The 21414-nt window shown below is 44.3% G+C and overlaps 3 protein-coding genes across 8 annotated transcripts in view; 2 read left to right on the top strand and 1 right to left on the bottom strand.

The window, feature by feature from the left end:
* Positions 1-6334, bottom strand: part of MOB3B (MOB kinase activator 3B) — a 291202-nt gene extending 284868 nt beyond the window's left edge. For 3 of the 6 annotated variants that reach the window (XR_010841957.1, XM_067041387.1, XM_067041388.1), the window contains exon 1: positions 6049-6265. The gene's annotated coding sequence lies outside the window, so the exon portion shown is untranslated. Of the gene's footprint in view, positions 1-6048 lie in introns of all 6 variants that reach the window. The other 3 variants (XM_059071182.2, XM_067041390.1, XM_059071180.2) reach the window with 3 other exon arrangements.
* Positions 601-1227, top strand: IFNK (interferon kappa). The gene has a single exon (XM_059071187.1). The coding sequence runs from the start codon at positions 601-603 to the stop codon at positions 1225-1227; it is 627 nt and encodes a 208-aa protein (XP_058927170.1).
* Positions 4383-6534, top strand: LOC136794740 (translation initiation factor IF-2). The gene is made up of 3 exons (XM_067041067.1): positions 4383-4386; positions 4946-5281; positions 6069-6534. The coding sequence occupies exons 1-3, from the start codon at positions 4383-4385 to the stop codon at positions 6449-6451; spliced, it is 723 nt and encodes a 240-aa protein (XP_066897168.1). The 3' UTR covers positions 6452-6534.
* Positions 6535-21414: the final 14880 nt, after the last annotated feature.

Raw genomic sequence — 21414 nt, 5'->3', positions numbered from 1 at the left:
TTAAAATGAATGAATGAATTATTTTTTAAAAAGCTTAATTTATCAAGATTGGAAACAACCTAACCTATGTTATGTTCTAGTGGTCTTGCAATCAAATAATCATAGTTATTTTGTCAATGTCTACGATTAACTCAAAGAGAGATGTTTGGCTACAGGGTCAGGTAAAAATATTCCTTGGAGGATTGCTCTCTCTTCTGTAATAGTGTTAGGTGAGCAAGTGTATAGAGTCCCAGTTTTCAGTTCTTTCTGAAACAGTCTGCATCAGGCTTGTTCTGATGATTCTACAGTACTGGGATGGATCATCCAGGCACCTAAGATAACACAATGGTAATGCTTTGCTCACTTCTCTGAAAAAAAAAAAAACAAAAAAAACCAAGATTGCATTTCCAAAGTCAATGTAGTCACCCAAAGTCAAAAAAGCCTCAGAGGCAAAGGGGCCGAAACCCTGAGTACCATAAAATGACGAATGAGAAAACTCCTCCCCACGGAAGATACCCAGGTGTATAAAAGGCACACAAAGTAATACTTAAGACCTAAAACCTCACTCACTATCAACCTTGAGTCTTGTGGATTTTTCAGCTAAGGGGGCGAGGAAAAAAAATGAGTGCCGATCCTGATGTGATTAGAAAGTGTATGTGGCCAGTGTGTCTCATGGGTCTGTTCGTCACTGGCATCCTCTCTCTGGACTGTAACTTGCTGAATGTTCACCTGAGGAGAGTCACCTGGCACAATCTGAGCCTTCTGAGCAGGATGAGCAAGTCATTTCCTATAGAGTGTCTAAGAGAAATCAAAGCTTTTGAGTTGCCCCAAGAGATCCTCTCACACACCCAGCCTCTGACGAGGGACATCAAGGAGGCCTTCTATGAAATGTCCAGACAGGCTTTCCACATCTTCATTCAAGACACCTTCAAATCCACTTGGGAAGAGAAACACCTGAGACAAGTCCAAATCGGACTTGATCAACAGCTGCAATACCTGGAACAATGCTTGGAAGAAGAGGAGGAGGAAAACGAAGACATGAGAGAGATGGCAGAGGATGAGTGGACACAGTCAGGAGCTCCGGTCCCCCAGCTGAGCAACCTAGAGCTGAGGAGGTATTTCAACAGGATAGACAGGTTCCTCAAAGATAAGAAATACAGTCACTGTGCCTGGGAGATCGTCCGAGTGGAAATCAGAAGATGCTTCTACTTCTTTCATAAATTCACAGCACTACTCAGGAGGAAATAAGGTATATTCTTAGAATTCAAATTCCATTTCTCTCCAAAATCTCCTTTTCCTTCTCTTCCTCCTTCATCTTCTGTTTAAGGATTACTGTGCTATGCCAAGGCTCCCCTCTGTTGGATTGGTGGTGGTTTAGGTAATGTTCACTGTTTCTGAAGTATGGCAGCCACATTCACGTCTCTAAAGAAAGTGATGCCAACCACCTCCTGGGTGACCAAGAGTCTTGTTAGGAAATCCTGAAGACAGTTTTAAAGGAGGATTCCCCCTCCACCTTCTACTCTCTGTTCCTCTTTCCTTTTGCTCTTTCATACTTGCTTTGCTCTATCTCTCACCTTTGAACTCCACCAAAACAATGGCTAGAGGACACGGATCAGAGAATATTGCAAAATGTAACACCTCAAGGACTTAATCCTCTTGCTGCCAAGGTTGTTTATTCTAGGAAAGTTCAGCACACGCTCCCATAGAGTTAAAACCCTTCCTGTCTCCCTACTGTAAAAAAAAAAAAAAAATTGAAATTTCTGGCCCATTTGCTTCTCAACTTGGTTTGGTTAAAATGATACAAAGTTTGTGGCTTGGTATTTTACTATTTTAAGAGAGTGAAGATCCATGGTGATATTGGATGGTTGAATTAGATGCCTATGATTTAATGCAGAGAGCATTGTTCATTCTTAATGCATGCTGTGTGATTTTTTTACATCTAAAGGCATGGAAAATGCTGCAGAAAAGTTTAATATCTGCCTTTCATTGTTTTTTGTTTGTTTGTTTTGTGCCTGAAATGAAATGCCTACAGTCAGACTATGGAAGAATTTCAGATTGGATTTTCCCAATTAGAAAGCCACTTTCTATTTGTTAAATAAATTTAATAATACATGACACTTTAATAGACTTTATCTTTTTGAAAGTTATTTTGTACCTAGATTACCCAGATTATTTACTTAAATTCTCTTGTGTGGTTCTTCATCTGTATTAATTCACCTTCTAGCTGAAATGAATCTTCTCTTCCTCTCTCTCCTCTACCCCATTTCAGAACCATCTACCTTCAAGCAAGAATTAACAGAGATTGTGGCTACCCAAATGCATCAAAGAGGGTGAAATGTACCCGGTTCAGCTCTTGGAAGGCTTCTCCTGCTATTACTTTAACAGCACACTGCTAAATTGTTTAGATTCAAGATTCATCCAAGTACAGGGCTCCAACAATGTAGTCAAACTGAAAAAGTCTTATGATAAAATTGAGGCAAATTCAGTCCAAAAGTTAGAAGAAATGTTTAAAAGCACAAGAACTAGTTGTGGATCATGGTATACTGGTTATCAGTGGAAGGATCAGACAATGAGTTAGTATAATCCATTTAGAAAAAAACAACTCATCAGTAGTAGTTCTAAATTTTTTTTTTTTTTTTTGCAGTACGTGGGCGTCTCACTGTTGATGCCTCTCCCGTTGCGGAGCACAGGCTCTGGACACGCAGGCTCAGTGGCCACGGCTCACGGGCCCAGCCGCTCCATGGCATGTGGGATCTTCCCGGACCGGGGCACGAACCCACGTCCCCTGCATCAGCAGGCGGACTCCCAACAACTGTGCCACCAGGGAAGCCCAGTAGTTCTAAATTTTAAAAAAGCATTACAAGCTATAAAGGAGTTAGGGCATGCAAGCTACTGAGCAGAAGGTATACACTTAATATTTTCCAGGACTTTCTCTAATAATGCCTTTGCATGGTCTCCCTTGTAACTCTACTGGGACCGTGTCAGTTACTTCAGCAAGTTATGGTTGCAGTCTTGCTAAATGTTTGCAATGCAAGAAGGAAGAGAATTAGCACTTCAAGTCAATAAAGATTGTCTGATTGTACTGGCAGGGGCAGAAGTCAGAACAGGATGCTTTTATTAAGAGCACCACTAGTCAGAAAAAGGAGAACACTCTCACTGAAAAATAGGTAAGGACACAAACTGGCACCATCACGAAGAAATACTAACAGGCAATATGAAAAAATGTTTAATCCCATTTATGATTAAAGAAATTCAAAAGAAGACAATAAGATACCCCCCTCCCACCAGTCTGGCAGAGATAAAGAAGAGTGATAATATAAACTATCAGTGGGGTATAGAGTATAGGGGAAAAAAATTCCTGTGTATTGATGGGGAGAGGTTAACTCCTTAGACCTGGCTATCCTATCTCCAGAAATTTATTCCAAGGAAATACCTGGATAAGATTGTTTAATGGAGCCTTGTTTATAATATCCCTCCTTCCTCTGTTTTAATTTTCACCTGTCTGTATTTTCTGTTTTTTTTCTACAATGCTGGGGAGGGTTTTCTTTTAATTCTAAAATTAAAGAAACTGTACAAGCTTATCTTTCACTGCAATTACCCTGTTTTCCTTACTAGAGTAGACTGGGACAGACACTGCCCTTTCACTTTGCTAATAATGACTTTAGACACTTCTTGAGCAACTCAGGTCCTTCTTGTTTTTCTCCTGCTGCTGCTGCTAATTTCAAAGGAATCCTTCCTTGGGGATCATTTTCATAATGAAATCTTTGTAAAGTGCCTTCTGGGGCTTCAAAGATTTTGCTTTCTTTCTTTTGTTGGTCCCACTGGTAATATTCAGAAATCACTGGAGAAAGTGCTCTATGTGTCCACTCTCTTGACTTAGTCTCCTTTGTTCTTCTTTATTAAATGGAAGCTCAAAAGTTCTAAGTCCAGTAAAGGGAAAACTTCTGGAACTGGGCAGAGGCCAGGGTGCAGTTTGTACTTAAAATGCTTGAGTGGGCACATCTGTCACGAGTGTTCAGATGGAAGCTTCTTCCCTCCCCTGTCTTGGGGCAGGGATCAAATGGTGGAGGATTTAAAAAGGGTGTAGTTGAGTCTCCTTGGAAGGGGACTGATTGGGTGTCAGTTAGACAGAAAAAGCTGACAACACCAGTATATGTAAGACTATGTGCAGGTATAGATTCCAACAGGTGTACAGACAGTCTCCTCTCACAGTCTAAGGGACTCTAGGGGCACCAGCTGGGGGCCCTGCCCTCTCAGAGTGGCTACTGTGCTTTGGCCCTAGTTCTTCCCCCGCACCCCACCCCCACCCCGCCCCCGAGGTATAGTTGATTTACAATATTATATTAGTTTCAGGTGGTAAGTCCTAGTTCTTTAATAATCCACAGTCATTAAGAATAAGCACCATGTGTAAGCAAACAACTTGATAGGAAAGGCAGAGAAACAGGGCCACTATAATCTCACAGGCGCACTCACAGGGGAGCTCTGTCCCCAGACACCGATTCACAAGGCCTGGGTATCGTGAACTCGGCCCTGGCAGCGTCTGCGCTGGGTGCTCCGGGTCCGCTTTTCCTAAATGCAGAGAGGGGACCGGGACTTTACACTTGAAGCCCTATGCGAAGACAGAACTCCAGGTTCACTCTGGAGGGAACCACTTCACTTCTGTTTCTCGACAAAGTCTCGAGGCTTCCTAGGTTATTTGCATATCTCCATTCTCTTTAAGGCGACTCGCCTGCCCTTCGACCCTTGGAAACTCGCAGACCTCAGAGCCTTAAAGCTGTCTGCCTACCAGACGTGTCCTGATCCCGTCCCGCCGCCTGGCAGCGGGCCGGCCGCACGCCTTTAGGCGGAGTTCGGAATCCACTGGAACCCACCAAAGGACACCCGGATTGGGGCGGAACCTTGCTTCCACTCTCTGCCGAAAGAGACACCCATCTCGACCAGCGCTCTTCGGCGCGCTGGGGATAAGACCTGAGAAATGCGCCCGGGGACACAGGCACCCGAGGAGGCGGGGAAGGAAAAACTTTCCCTCCGCCCTCTAACCGCAAGGCCCGGGTGGGGCGGCCCCGCTGGGGTCAGGCTCCTCTCCTTCCCCAGGCGGGCTCCCAGGCGCGAGCTGGCCGGGTGGCTGGTGTGGAGGCGGGAGAGGAGGACCCGAGGGGTTTCCTTGTCTCCCGAGCACCGCCAGATGTGAGAAAGGCAAACAATAGGGGAAACGCGGAGAAACAAAAGGCTATTCGCCACGATCTCAATCGGCTCTGTCGCGTGGTCCCTGCGGAGAGGACGTCTGGGAGGGGTCAGGAAGGTGGGTGAAGGGGGATCTTGAGGAGTTTGGGGTCTCTGGTACTTACTTGCCAGGCGCCGGGAGTCGGCCCTTTACCCTTCCAGAGGGGTCCAAAGGCAGGGAGGGGCAATTAAAGGAAAGTTGAAGGGTTTCCACCTTCTTCCTCAGTACAGGGAAAGGGAGGGGCTGGGATTCCAGATATTTGACAGTTGTTGGCCCAGGGGTTCGGCAGGATTTGTACGTCCTTTTCACACCCTCTCCCTCCAAGAAGCATCCACAGTCCCCGGGACGACCTCGCCGATGGAGCGGAGTCCCCCTTCGCAGCCCCGAGCCGAGCCTCCTCCTTCAATACCAAGACGCCCGAAACGTGGTCCCCTGCCCAGGCGCACTTTTGTAAAAGTTTGTCTTCCCGCCACCCACTGCCCCGCACGCACCCTGCAGTTGTTATCTGCAACCCGGGATGGATTCGGGGACAGAAGAAGAAGATAGATATTTTGAACAGATCTTTTAAAATCAAGGCCCCGGAGCCCGGGGTGGACTCTCGTTCACACCCGGGAAGGGCGCGGGAGGAGCCGGCCAGAAAACCAAGACGCGGGCAGGGGTCTGACGCGAATTCCAGCCCCGGAAGCCAGCGAAGGGCGGGCGGGGAAACGGGGTCCGCCGCCTCCCGCCCTCCTGTTGCACCCGCCCCCAGGTGCGCCCCGCACCTCTACCCTCCTGAGCGCGACCCGGCGCGAGCGGCCGCGGGCTGCGCCACCTCCCCTCGCTTGAAGCGAGCTCTCACTCACCGTGGGGTTTTTACCTTCAGCCCCGGGGCCCTGTCGGCTCCCCGCGCCGAGGCAGCTACAGGCGGCGCGAGAGGAAGAGGATGAGCTCGGGGCAGGAGGGGCGACGCTCGCGGATCCAGCGAGGGGCTCCCGGGCCAGCGCGCGCGGTCTCAACGAGCGCGCGGGCGAGCGAGCGCGGGACTCCAGCTGCAGACGCCGCCGCTCCAAAGCAGCCCCCACCGGCACCCGGCGCGCGGCTACCATGCGGAGGCGCGTGCGGGGACCCCCTGGCGGCCGCCCGAGGAATGGCAGCTCCGTCGGAAAGAGACGTCAGGTCGCCTTTGGGTCATCTTCCCTCCGGAAAGAGGTGGGGAATGAACCGTCTGAGCAGGGCTCCTACCCAGCCTTGCGGAAAAGACATTGACTCTGTGGACAGGGCGGGGAGTAGATATCAGATCAGAGAGGGTGCGTTCTGGGTTCACCAGGCCACATCCAAGGCACCTAGAGAGGGGGAAATTGCTTACCTTCTCCAGGATTTTCTGACTTGTTGAAAAATGCTGTGGACTGCCCACTGAGGAGAGCATTAATCATTGGAAAATACTTTGAGATTCTAGCAAATTTGCTAGAGCAAGCTGGGAGTAATGGAAAGAGCATGGACTTTGAAGCCCAACCCACAGCCTGACACTTTCTATTTGTGTGATCTTGGTCTATGACCTCTACCTTGTAGTATCTACCTTGCAGTGTGGTAGTAAAGTGTAAAGTAAACATAGAAAGTATTCCTAGTTCATAGTAGGAGTCATGAAATATAAGCTTCCTGAGGAAAATAATGAGTCTTCCACATCTTTTAATTCCCTGTATGATAGCATCTTAGTGCACGTTGAGTGAGAAGTACCAAATGACTAGGTATTGCATTTTACAGTTCTTACTACACACTTTAAAGAAGTATGGAAATATATTGAGTAGAAACTAGAATACACAGAGAAAACACCCCTCCTGCAAAAGTTGTTTCCACAACTACCAAGTGAGACCCTCTAAAATCACTCATCCTTTGCAATATCAAGTCAATTCTGATATTATAAGAAATATTTAATAAATAGTCATGGTCTAATGATATCAACCCTGGATTAAATGATTTAATTCTGTGTCACTTGGCAATGCAAAGATAATGAATATTGTGAATATAAAACTCAAACAAGAGAAGAAAAAATGGTCAGATACAAAAACCCAGCCACTAAGCAATGTTTCTGTTCATTGTTGAGTCATGCAATCTCGTTTCCAAATTGCTCAAACTCAAACTTCACTGCTTTCACGTTCCTTTTGTTCCTGGGCTCCCTGGCAGTCAGACAGCTCTTCATCATCCATGACAATTAGGGTAGAAGTGTCTCTTAATTACTCTAGTTTACCTTTAATAGTCCTTCTCTCTTACTTGTTCCTAATTGGGAAGAGGCTGTTGCCTACCCAAGAATTCTCATTACGTGGTCTTTTCTGTTCTGTCAAGAAGAGAGGAAAAATAAGGCTTCCTGTCTCGGAAATTAAAGAACATTGAGATCCAACTTCTTTCCTCGAAAATAGGGTTCAACCTCCAGTGCGCAGATGAGCAGGGCATGTGCAGGGCAAAGAAGGCATTGGATTCTAATCAATAAGCATTAATGGAAGGGTCTCTGCCTCTCTCTTTGGGTTTCAGCCTTGCCTGTAGGGAAAAGAGAACTTTCATCCCACTTCATCCCCTTAGTGGCCCCTTCACTGGGGAGAAATGGTGAACCTGGTAGCCTTTGTTATTTCCTCGATAACGTTCACCAGTGAGTGGGATCAATATAATGAATCACATCCTATCTCTCACCCACCCTTGATCTAGCTTCCCTGCTTGTGACCTGGTGGCTGGAAGAAGATGGCTCAACCTTCAGAATCTGCTCTGAAGGGCCAGCATTTTAAACTCAAGCCTTCTTTGGTCCTGTTTCTTAGTCTATTCAGGCTACTGAAACAAAATGCCATAGGCCGGGTGGCTTATAAATGGAAATTACTTCTCACAGTTCTGGAGGCTAGGAAGTCCAAGATCAGGGCACTGGCAGATTCAGCGTTTGATGATGGGCCGTTTCCTCATAGACATCTTTCCTCTGTGTCTTCACATGGCAGAAAGGGACAAGGAAGCTTTCCCAGGCCTCTTTTATAAGGGCACTAATCCCATTCATAAGGGCTCTGCCCTTGTGACCTGATCACCTCCCAAAGGCCCCACCTCCCAATAGCATCACCTTGGGGGTTAGAATTCAACACACGAATTGTGTTTGGGGGGACACAAACATTCAATCTATAGCATCTTGGGCTACATCTCTTCTCCAATCTGGCTTTTATCAGAGCCCTGTATTGTACAGCAAACTGGCCCCATCATGATTTGAAGTAGATATTGTTTCCCACTGGCTATTATCCCTTATATGTATGTGTCTTTGCTTGTTGGGAAAAGTACTCTGAAGGAAAAGGATGGGGGAGGGGGAGGATTCAGATATCAAAAGTTCACCCACACTGAATGGATCCTCTCTGTCAGACTTGCTCACACTGCTGTCTTCCCCCAACTCAGGGAAGGGCCAGTCCAACCTTTCAGTTGCTTAAGGCCCCGTGGAATCTTCTTTGACTTTTCTCCTTTTCTATTCCACCTCTAATCTATCAGAAAAACTCATTGGTGTTATCTTCAAAAGATATCCAGGGGCTTCCCTGGTGGCACAGTGATTAAGAATCCGCCTGCCAATGCAGGGGGCATGTATTCAAGCCCTGGTCCGGGAAGATGCCACATGCAGCGGAGCAGCTAAGCAGGTGCACCACAACTACCGAGCCTGCGCTCTAGAGCCCGCGAGCCACAACTACTGAAGCCCACGCGCCTAGAGCCCGTGCTCTGCAACAAGAGAAGCCACCGCAATTGAGAAGCCTGCGCACCGCAACGAAGAGTAGACCCTACTCGCCGCAACTAGAGTAGCCCCTACTCTTAGTTGCTGCGCTCGCCACGCGCAGCAACTAAGACCCAGCACAGCCAAAAATAAATAAATACTTTTTTAAAAGAAAAAGATATCCAGAAGCAGACCTCCGTCCACCACCTCCACAGTTACCATCCTGGTCCAGCCACAAATACCTGCAGCCTGGAATACTGCAATAGCTTCCTACCTGGTCCCCGTGCTTCCTCCTTGCCCTGTGTTTGTTTTATTCTCAATACAGCCGCCAGTGTAACTCCCTTAAAATGTATGTTGCATTTCGTCACTCTGCTAATCCAAATCCTCCTGGGCCTTCCTTTCTTACTCAGAGTAAAAGCGGCACAAAGAAGCACTCCTTTATCTCTGACTTTGTCTCCCATTACCTGCCCCATCACAAATTCCGCTCTATCCACACTGCCCTCTTTGATTCCCACACATGCCAGGTAAGCGCTCCTACCTTTATATCTGCTGTGCCTTCTGCCAGGAACACTCTTTGCTCAGATACTTCACGGCTTACTACCTCACTTCCTTCAGGTCTTGGTCAGAAGTCACCAGAGGGCCCCCCTTTCTGCTCTGTTTAAAATTATAATCAACCGCCACCCCCAACACACCCTCTCCACATTCCCCACTCCAATTTTCTCCATAGAATTTATTGCCATGTGATATACAATATATACACTGCCTATTTTCATTTTCTATGGCTGCTGTAACTAATTACCACAAACTTGGTGGCTTAAAATCATACAAATTTATCTTACAGTTCTGGAACTTAGAAGTCCAAACTTAGGTCTCATTGGGCTAAAATCAAGGTGTCAGCAGGGCTGCAATCCTCTTTTAAATCTATAGGGGAAATCAGTTTCCTTGTTTACTAGCTTCTAGAGGCCACCCGCATTCCTTGGCTCATAGGTCTTCTCCATCTTCCAAACCAGCATGGGAAGGTCAAATCCTTCTCAGATTGTATCACTCTTGTCTTTCTGCTTCCTTTCTTCTACCTATGGGGAAATGACACTGAACCCATCCAGATAATCCAGGATTATCTTCTTATGTTAAAGTCAGCTAATTAGCAATGTTAATTCCACCTGCAACCTAATTCCCCTTTGTAGCGTCAGGTATTCACAGGTTAGAGAGATAAGGACATGGACATCTATGACAGCAATTATTCCCTCTACACACTGCCTTACTCTTTCCAGTAGAAAATAAACTCCATGAGACAAAGATTTTTATTCTGTTTGGTTTATTGCTCTATCCCTAGACCAGCTCAATAAAAGTATAGAAAATATATGGATACTTGCTATGGACTGAATTGTTGTCACCCGCTCTGTGCCCTTCTCTCCCCCCACCTACAGCCCAATTCATATGTTGAAGGCCTAATCCTCAATGTGATAGTATTTGAAGATGTGGTCTTTGGGAGATAATTAGTGTTAGATGAGCCCTCAGAGAGAGATTAGTGGCTTATGTGAAGAAAAAAGAAAAGACCGAGATTGCTGTCTCTCTGCCATGTGAGGACAACAGTGAGTAGGGGCCAACTGCAAGACAAGAAGAGATTCCTCACCAGGAATCAAATTGTCTGGCACTGTGATCTTTGACTCCTCAGCCTACAGGACTGTGAGAAGTAAACGTCTATTGTTTAAGTCATTCAGTGGTATGGTATTTTGTTGCGAGAGCCTGAACAGACTAATACAGCACTCAATAAATACATGTTGAAATAATTAATGAAAAGACCTCACTGTAGGCATTGCAAATACTTAATATCTATTAAGCACCTACAGGGCTTCCCTGGTGGCACAGTGGTTGAGAGTCCGCCTGCCCATGCAGGCGACATGAGTTCATGCTCTGGTCTGGCAAGATCCCACATGCCGCGGAGCGGCTGGGCCCGTGAGCCATGGCCGCTGAGCCTGCGCGTCCGGACCCTGTGCTCCGCAACGGGAGAGGCCACAACAGTGAGAGGCCCGTGTACCGCAAAAAATATATATATATCTATTAAGCACCTACAATATGCCAGGTACTTGCTAAACACTTTACATGGAATATCTCATTTAATACTCAGAAGATCCCTATGTAGTAGGTACAGGTGAGGAAATTATAGACTAGAAAAGTTTGAATTAACTTGCCCAAGGTCATGCAGCTAGTACATCATGTAGGCAGGTTTTAGACTGTGCAGTGTGATTGAAGCCCATGGCCGTAACCCTCACACTTTCTTGCCACTATCACATGGCAATTGGCAACCTTGGCTCTTGCCCTTGAGATGCTTACAATCTAGTGAAAGTGATAAGAGAAACACAAATTGCAATAGCGCTAAAGAAAGACTATGGGGGGGGGGTAATGTAGAACAAGCCAACACGATTTTGTGGAGCATAGAGATGGGATCGATTTATTCTGGGTGGAGCTGATGGTAGGGAGCTTCAGGGAGGACGTGCCATTTGAGCTGCACTTAAGAGGGTGGACCTTGCTTCAGTCAGATGGAAAGGCTGTTTCAGAGAGAGGGAACCACAGCAGTAAGGACACAAGAAGGGAGAAAATGCTAGGTGTGCTCTGGAAACCAAGATTCATCTAGTTTTCATGCAGTTAGAGGATAAGGGCTGGGACCCCGAAAGCTAGGCTAGAGAGCACAGGGATTTAATGATTTTTGTTAACAGTTCTTAATGGATACAAATTACCTCAAGAAGCTTCCAAAGTAAAGTCTGAAGCTGTAACTCAAAAGGTAACAAGTAGAAGAGAAAAATGAACTTGTTGTTGAGGATAATGTTTTAATTAGACTGTTAACTCTGTTTGCTGCCTTATAAAAGGACAATCATAGACCTATAAATCTTAGTCCAGGGCACAGCCTCAAATATCTCAGACTCAAAAGGTTCTAAAAGAGGGCAAAAATGGATAATGAGAGCAACTGGCCATATGGCTTTCACCACTTCCATTTCACAGATAAAGGAACTAATGTTGGAAGGATTAAGTGACTCACCCAAGATTACACAACTAGTAAAATTGGGACATTGATTCTGTGTCTCATGACCATTAGTGTTCTATGTGTCCTGATACCTAAGTGGAAAAGGCCACAAGGGTGCATTTGTCCCAGATGACGTTGTCAGCTTTTCGGCTGTTTCAGATAATCCTCTCCAGGTTCCTATGGGACAAAACTGAGGAATTTGGATGGGACCACTCATGAATCTCACTTCCAAGCTTTTCTTGGGAAAAGAGAGAAGCCAGGATCATCTGAAGGATGAATTATAGAGAGACAAGGTGCATCGTAATTAAGAGAATAGTCTTCAGAGTCTGAAAGATCCATATTAGCTGTGTCTAATCTCTCTGAGTCAGCTACTTCATTTTGTAAAACGGGGTAAGTAATATAAGTAATCGTATGGACTCAGTGAAGGGTTGCATGTAAGGTGCTTGGCAGAGTGCCTGTCACTGTAAGTGCTGACAGATAAGTGCTCAAAAACACTACCTTCTTTTCTTTCCAGCATGTCGTTCTCACACCACCCTCATGTAGCCCCTCCGCCTTGAGGGTAAGAGATCCCAGCACCCAGCATGTGTTATATTCCACACTGAATCCAAAAGACTCACTGTCCCTTGGGATGACATCTCCTGGAATTGGGAACAAAAAGAGAATATTTCTGGTTAGGTTGATACAGGGTGAATAACATTCACTTTCGTTGCTCAAGTCAGTGCAACTTATTTTTCATCATTTTCAGTTCCCACTCTATACGTTCCTGGTAAGAGGAAAGCCCTGCTGGTCTTCAATCACGTGTGAGCAAAGTCCCAGAAAGACTCTGTTGCCAAACCACTTCGTCACAGCTTCCTCTGAGAGGGTACCGAAACAGCAAAGGGATATCGGTAAGGTGTCACCATAGCAACATCATAACAGTCAGATTGCAATAGAGTAAAAATGGAGAAAACATGTTTGCCTAGTCATTGATGAACTTAGACCCATAATCATGTTGCTCTGGAGAGCAGTACTCAGAGTTCAAGGGCTACTCCAGTTAGATCTGGTGAGAGGTAAAATTTTGTGAAAATTCTATTCATTTTGGCTGAGTCTGATTACTCAGTGTCATTGTGCCGCTAACTGCAATTATTACAGGCGGCTTACTAACCAACAGTAGATGTTCTCAGTCTTTCCTTTCATCCCAAGCAATGACAGTTTGCTAAGCTAAGTGTCTACGTAACAAATCAAAAGTAAGGAGCACTTCCAGCTTACCTACTTTGATTTTGTTTTCAAAATTCTGACTAGTCACAAGGTTGGAGGAATTGCCTCAAAACTTGGTGGGATCTGTAATACTAGCATTTATGTTAATAAACTTTGGGTCCTGGAAATAAGTGTGCATGGCTCCTCCTAAGCACTGAAATAATGGTAATTCAAACAATGTATATCTTGGGTTGGCCAAAAAAGTTCATTCCGATTTTTCCGTAATATCTTATGGACAAACCCAAACGAGTATTTTTGACCAACCCAATATTTCAAGCAATTTCAAACCATGACAAGAATTCACGTTACACATGTTATCTTTATAATGACACTGGATGTCTATAGTCATTTTCTGTGAAATCCACATTAGACCAATCCCATTTTATAGAAGTGGGACTGAGGTATAGAAAGGTCATAGTTTGAGGACTGGGAAGAACCTATGATACTGTTCAGAGTTATATCAGTGCAGCTGAAACAATGATGCAGTTTGGAATCAAAATGGACAACTACCTGCAATTCTATACGAATAGAGTGCGTATTCTTTCCTAAGTCGTTTTAAGATCAATTTTATTGAAAGGAGACTGTGATCTCTCTTTCTGTTTTTAAGATCTGTTTGTACTTTTCACAGTGACCCAATGCTCTTTTAGATCTTCCTAATAGACTGTGGGTTTGGGGTTTTTTAAATCATTTGAATCTTGAGTGAGGGACTCTTCTTCTCAGGAGATAAGCTTGACGTTTCTGCTGTGGTCTGACACAAGCCAGGTGTGGTACACTTGTGGTTGGCCTCAGCACTTTGAGTAATTGAGAGGAACTGTATCACCATTAAACAGGTCAGCTTAGATATGATCCAAGGAGGGAGAGTTGCCAGGAGCACCAGCATCTAATGTGGTCTTATCTGAAGACACCGCACATAGTCTGGACCCCCAAAGTCAATTTAAGAGTAAGATTTGAGTACCTTTCTCAAGTGAGAAAATCAGACCTTTGTGTGCTCAGTGGATTTGGGAAGTTGCGCCCTCACAGTAATTCATACAAAAGGGTATAGGAAGATAGAGAAGAGGCTGCTGTGTCATGGATGCTTCAAACTTGATCACACCCCGCCTTCCCTCTTCCAAACAGGAACATAGCAAGGGTCTCAAACAGACTTTCTCTTGAAGGGGGGAAATCACTACAGTACCTTTGTGTTCAGTGCCTACCCATTACCATGGCTGATAAGTCAGTCATTAACTCCCAACTGCCTTGTAAGGCAAACCAAGAAGCCCTTTGTGACTATTCAGCTCTCCTTGCATATCTGTGCAAAGAAATGAAAGAAGCAAACTTTCTACTGTCAAACTGAAGGTGCATGGAGGAGCCTTTCCCAACCAACCCCTGCCCTCCTGGCATAAAAAATAAACAAGATTTTCCTTTTCACATCATAATTAAGGCAAAACACAAAAGTGAGGGCGTCACTCATTCTGCCCTACGTTAGCCCCCAGATGTTTTACCTACTCAGGACCCTATTTCCTCAAGATTCCAATTAGATATGATACACTCTTCAATATTAATTTCCTCCTAAGAAGCTACATCATCATTTGGAAAGCCCCTTGGGTTGAATAATGATTTAATTTCTGAATGGCCTCCAGCCAACCTCAAATGTGATAGTGTTTCATGTCCAATTATATGAAAGAAACTCGCCCTGGGCATTGAACAGCCCTGATGATGCTCTTCTGAGGAAACACATCTCTCTGAAAGGTTTTCAGGAAAGTTTCATTTTAAACGTTCCCTGAGTCTTACGGTCTAGTCCTCAGCAGAGTCCCTGCTGGATAATTTCCTTCCTTCTTTCTTTTATTTATTTTTTCCTTCTTCCCTCCCCCTTATCCCCTTCCTTCCTTTGTTACTTTGTTCCAGAGAGGATTTATGACAGCTAGGTCACTCAGCAAGATTTCCACCCAACGTTCCAGAAGAACAAATCTCCTTTTTTATAAAATTGAATTACACTTTCATTCCCTTTCCTTGGCTTTTGGCTTTCCTGCGTTCTTTTCTGTTTATCTCAGCAGATGCTAAATCAGGTTTTCACTTAAAGTGGTTCCTCACTGCTACTCAAATTGGGGGTAGAGTCCTCACCAGAAAGCCAAAGGAAAGCACAAGTGAAGAGTTGGAAGGACCTTAGAGTTGGTTTGGCTCAGCGTCTAGCACAGCTCCAGAACTTTCACAGGAGATTGAGGGCAGCGGATTCACATTTATTGAGTGCCTATTATGTGCTAGGAGCTGTGTTGGGCATTTTCAATTATATTAGCTCTTCTTATCCTCACAATGACCTTGGATGGTAGGTATGAGTCAGCTTTATATTGTCTTTTCCTCTTTCTTCTTTCAGTCAGCCTGTTCTCTCACTCCTGCTTCTTGCAATCACCTCCCAAATAAACTGACTGTCCTCGAGTCCTTGTCTCAGGCTCTTATTTGGGGGAGATCCAACCAAGATCCTTGGGTTCCTGGTAGACTGGAAATGAAGACCATCTTGTGGGCTGATTAGTAAGGGACAAGGTTATCATTGTGAGGTCTGTAAGAAAATAGGCTAAACCAGAGAGAGACTGTGAAGCAGAGTAAACAATTCCAAGCCAGAAATTCTATTACAAAAATTTCCCTTACGTAGAGCTTTCTTTGTGAAAATCTAGGCAAAGCGTTCATTCAACATGCCTGGGAGACAATACATCAAAACATTAACTGTTTTTCTCTTCTGAGTAAATCATCACTAGAAGTTCCCCTGATTATCCTCACTTCTCTTTATCTGTCAGTCTTGACTGCACCCTGGGGAATCTCAATTCCCATCACTGGAGATAATGACCTTTTTTTCCTGCTCCTTACACCAGGTAGAAGACACAACCATCATTCTCTACCTGGAAGGTAGCACAGCATTTTAGTTAAAATAAGTTGTGGGCAACAGAGGCAGGTCAAGTTCTAGTCAGCTGGGTGACTAACAGGTTTTGCTGCAGAAACAATCTTCCAAAGTCAGTGGATTAAAACTGTAAGGTGAATGTCTTGCTCTTGCGCCATGCTCATGTTGGGTGGATGGGAGTGGGTGGGGGACTCTGCTCCCATGGCTCCTACTGCAGGACCGAGGCTGTGGAGCAGCCACTTTCCAGAACGTTAATGGTCACTGCGGCAGAGCGAAAAGAAGGCAAAGCTCACAGCGGTTTTCTTACCTTCCATCTGAAATCGACACACGTCTCTGGCTCAAATTTCATTGGCCATTCGGGTAGTCATGTCTGAGTTCCACGGAAGGGGAAAGTACTGTCCAACTCCTCGGTGAGAAAAAAGAGAGAGGGAAAAAAAAAAGCAGAATACTTGTGAGAAATGTCTATCACATTTGGACAATCATTTAACCTAAGTTTCAGTGTCCTTGTGGTGGACCTTGGGCATACTCTATCTCCAAGGTCGTTGTGAGGGTTCACTGAGAAATTGGCACGTAGCCATTACTCAAAAAATGTGGCTTATTTGACCATGATCCTTTGTATACCTGAAATATAGTATTAAATTTTACTGCAAATAATAGCAAGATCTTTAACCCTTTTCCATAAATTGCATTTTCTAGTCTTTAAAAATGATTCCTGTGCCCTTTCTTTGAATTTCTCCAAGTTCTGTCTGTTCTAAGATGTGTGGATTCTAGCACAGTGCTCCCAGCGTAGAAAGGACCTCACTACTACTGAGAAATGAGAAAGTACTTTTTTTTTCTTTTTGGAAGGGGAGCTATTCAAATATAAAATGATGATCACTGTATTTACTATTTATAGCAAATATTGTTCTAGAACAGAGATGAAACTCTGCATAAGTTCATTAGAACAGTATGGGTCTCATGAGAAAGAACATTCTTATAATGCTCGAAAAACTCGGGCTAGGAATCAAGTTACTATAAAAGGATGGGCTAAAAAAAAAAAAAAAGTATGGGCTTCTTTGGCCAGTATGTTATTACAGTTTCAGTGGAGCCATTATCTTGTCAACAGAACACATGGTAAAACCTGCAGGGTCTTCCTCTGTCTTCATGGGAGTGAGTAGCCTCTGACTTTCCCTAGGGAAGGCAGGGTCCTGGTAGGGTCTAAGCAAGGGCCTGAGGCACAGGCTGTACTCACCCCCCGCCCCCGCAATCCCTCATCACTCTAGCTTTTGGTTTGGAAAGCTGGCATTTTGAGTATCTAGTCATGAGACTTTCTCATTTTCCCACCCCTCCCACCCCCTCCGCTTTTTTTTTCACATCATGGCCATCGACTCCTACTTTTATAAGGTATTTTTTATTCTGGATGAATTTGGGCCAGGGACTCTTTCTGTTCAGCAAATGGCTTGGCTCACATGGACTCTGGGGTTGTTTACGTTTTTAGGACCTGCTGTTGCGAAACCCTAGTTTATGTTATGTAGCTGGGTTGTTTTAACCAGAATGAATTCATTTGCTCAAGTTATTTGTAAAATGTGCTTTTTCCTTAGCTTATTAGAGAAGCTCTAATCTCTTGTTTGTGTGGGTCTAGGTCAGAAAAAAAATGCCGAGTCTATTGATGGAAGCCTGAGAAAATGTCTAGCCAAAGTGGATCAAGGGAGGTTCTCAGCTTTGAACAGAAAAGCCTCTCCTCTCTGAATGCTGAGTTGAAACACTGAGTGGTGCTGGTCCCGGGGCCAGCACCTGGGAAATCCCTGATGCTTCCAGAACCGAGAAGGTCCTGCAAATGAGTCCCAAACTGCTCCTACAGGTGTGTGGGAGGGGGCTTTCAGGTGGATATCCACGTGGCAAGAAACAGCCGCTAAAAAAAAAAAAAAAAAAAAAAAAAAAAAAAAAAAGAAACAGCCGCTGCAGCCAGGTGGAGCCACCACCGTACAGCAGCAGTACAGACTGCTTGAGGCGGTGGGGCATAGAGACACAAGCCCTCTACCTCCTCTGGCCACATGGGCTTATTCATCAGACTACCTTGGAAACATCTTTTGTGTGTGCATGCTTTTTCTTTCTTTCTTTCCTTTTTTTAAAAAAAATGTATTCGAGTATAGTTGATGTACAATATTGTGTTAATTTCTGCTGTACAGCAAAGTGATTCAGTTACATATAAATATGCACATGCTTTTTCATATTTTTTCATTATGGTTTATCACAGGATATTGAAGATAGTTCCCCGTGCTATACAGTAGGACCTCGTTGTTTACCCATCCTGTATATAAGAGTTTGCATCTGCTAACACCAAACTCCCAATCCATCCCTCCCCCTTGGCAACCACAAGTCTGTTCTCTGTATCTGTGAGTCTGTTTCTCTTTCATAGATCAGTTCATTTGTGTCATATTTTAGATTCCACATATAAGTGATATCATATGGTATTTGTCTCTTTCTGACTTACTTCACTTAATATGGTAACCTCTAGGTCTGTCCATGTTGCTGCAAATGGTATTTTCATTCTTACTTATGGCTGAGTAATATTCATGTGTGTGTGTGTGTGTGTGTGTGTGTGTGTATATATGTTAACATATATCTTAACATATATATATATATACACCACATCTTCTTTATCCATTCATCTTTTGATGGATGGTTAAGTTGTTTCCATGTCTTGGGGCTATTGTGAATAGTGCTGCTATGAACATATGGGTGCATGTATCTTTTTGAGTTGTAGTATTGTCCAGATATATGGCCAGGAGATGAATTGCTGGATCATATGGCAACTCTATTTTTAGTTTTTTGAGGAACCTCCATACCTTTTTCCATAGTGGCTGCACCAATTTACATTCCCACCAACAGTGTAGGAGAGTTCCATTTTCCTCCACACTCTTTCCAGAATTTGTTATTTGTAGACTTTTTAAAGATGGCCATTCTGGGGACTTCCCTGGTGGTCTAGTGGGTAAGACTCTGTGCTCCCAGTGCAGGGGGCCTAGGTTCATTCCCTGGTCGGGGAACTAGATCCCACATGCATACCGCAACTAAGACCCGGCAGAGCCTAAATAATAAATTAAAAGAAGAAAAGAAAAAGATGGCTATTCTGACCGGTGTGAGGTAGTACACACATTGTAGTTTTGATTCCTTGCAAACATTTTATTTCACAACTGGTTTTTACATATAACTCTTTAGGACACAGATTCCTACCTTTGAGGGGAATCAGAAACCCCTCTGAGAATCTGATGAAGGCTATGACCCCACCACCCAGAAAAATATACATATGTACAACCTTTTGCTTAAAATGTCAGTGGTATCATTGGGATAACACCCAAGAACTGCCAAGAGGGGTCCATAAATCCCATTGCTTCAGAATTTGGAGAAACTTCAAAACTGAGATTAATGGTACGTGGATACCATTCATTCTTTCAGAACTGGCTGAGTTCCTGTTTCATGGCAGGCACTATGCTGGAAGCTGGGGACACAGTGATGTATAAGACAAGGACCCAACCTCGTGTGTGAAGCTCACAGTCTAATGGAGACAAACAAACCCATGATAATGGTGATAATAATGAGTTAAGTGTTATGCTAGGCCTATAGGCATAGAGACCTACAAGAGCCCTGAACGGAGGGTAACTAATTCAACATATAGTTAATAAACGTATTAAGTGCCAGGCAATTCGGTGTAACCTAGTGCACAGACATGGTCCTTGCCTCAAGGAGCTTAAAGTCTGGAGGCTCTAAATCCAGACTTGAGGGAAGGGACTGGAAGAACAGGACACCAGCCACAGGTAAATTCTGATGGACAAGTAAGTTCATCCAGGTGAAGGGCGTGAGTATTCCAGGCAGTGAGAGCAGTGATGAGAGTAAGGTGGGTGGATGGGGAAGTGCAGACTTCATCAGGGCCCCAGAGTGAGGGGATGCGTGGTGACAGAGAAAGGTGGAGAGGTTTGCTGCTGTCAGATCCCAAAGGCCCTTGTGCTTCACCCCAGGATGGCAGGCCTTATATTGTGTCAAAGCTTGTCACGGAGGGTTTATGAAAGCAAGCGAGTGAGGTCAAAGAGGAGATGATATTAGAAAGATCTCTTTGCCTTCTGTGGAGAAAACGGATTGGGGCGGGGGAAGGGCATGGAAAGGAGGGCGGTTAATGGGTGAAAAGATCAGAAGTGGGGAGCTGTTGATTTAATGTGGATGAGAAATAACGGCAGTGGAACGAGAGCGGAGAGATTTGAAACACGGGGTGAAGCGTCCGGATAGTACCTTTCATGGCCTATAATGACCTTTTCCGTGGGCGACACTGCTCTGTGCGATCAGGCAGTGATGGGTTCACACAAATAAAATAATCTGGCTACTAAGGTGGTATCACCTAGAATCACAGCTGAAGAATTGTTGTGGTTTAAGGATCAGATATGGGAACTTTATATTCAGTTGCTTAATGATGCTGATAATGACACCGATACCATTGACAACAGCTGCAACTAGATTTTATTGTTCACTTGCTCTGTGCCCGTTACCCTTTCAGGCATTCTGCATGTATCAACCCACTTATTTTTTCAAACAATCCTATGATGTAGGTTCTTTTATTTCTATGGAATAGAGGAGAATATTGAGGTAGCACAGAGACATTCAATACCTTGCCCAAGGTCACACAGCCAAGAAGTGGAAAAACAGGGATTTGAGCCTTGAGGTCTGGTTCCAGGACTCATGCTCCTATCAACTCTACTCTCTGCCTATAATGACAGCTAGTGTCTTTTCCCATAAAATTCAGTATGAGCATTAAAACGGAGTTTTTCAATTTGCTCTGAACACTGTAATCACAAAAAAAGGTTTCCATGCCACTTATGTCCTCTAGAAATGTAGTAGAAGAGGTACATGAAGTAAAATGCTGGGTGTGAACGTTTTTGCAGATTCAGGTTCCAAAGAACAGAAAAGCAGAAAAAACAAACAATGGTGTTTTTAAACAATGAATGCTGTTTTCCTTTAGCCACAAGGGAGTTTTAAAACTTGACAAATCCATTCAGCTTTCAAAGCATTCCACATTCCCCACCCACAAGCAAATGCCAGAAGGTGCCAGTATGAGCCAAATCTGAGCTCAGGAATGATTTTCTAAATACTGGATCAGATTTCTTGAATGTCCACGTTCCACAAATGGATACTTACAACTGTCCTAATGGGTCTGATGAAAACTGCTTAGTAATTTATCAAGCTATGAATTTAAAAAGAACATTTCAGCAAGAGATGAGATAGTGAGACACAAATGCAGAAACAGAAAATGACAGGGTCTTACTACTTTGAAGGGATTGAAAATCACCGCCTTAAGATCTTTGAAATTTTAGAGCTGGGTTGTGCATAGGCTGAGTTTTAATGGACTCTCTGGGGGA

Source organism: Kogia breviceps, chromosome 8 (assembly GCF_026419965.1).
Source record: "Kogia breviceps isolate mKogBre1 chromosome 8, mKogBre1 haplotype 1, whole genome shotgun sequence".
NCBI lineage: Eukaryota > Metazoa > Chordata > Mammalia > Artiodactyla > Physeteridae > Kogia > Kogia breviceps.
This window is presented reverse-complemented; position numbering and strand designations above follow the sequence as displayed.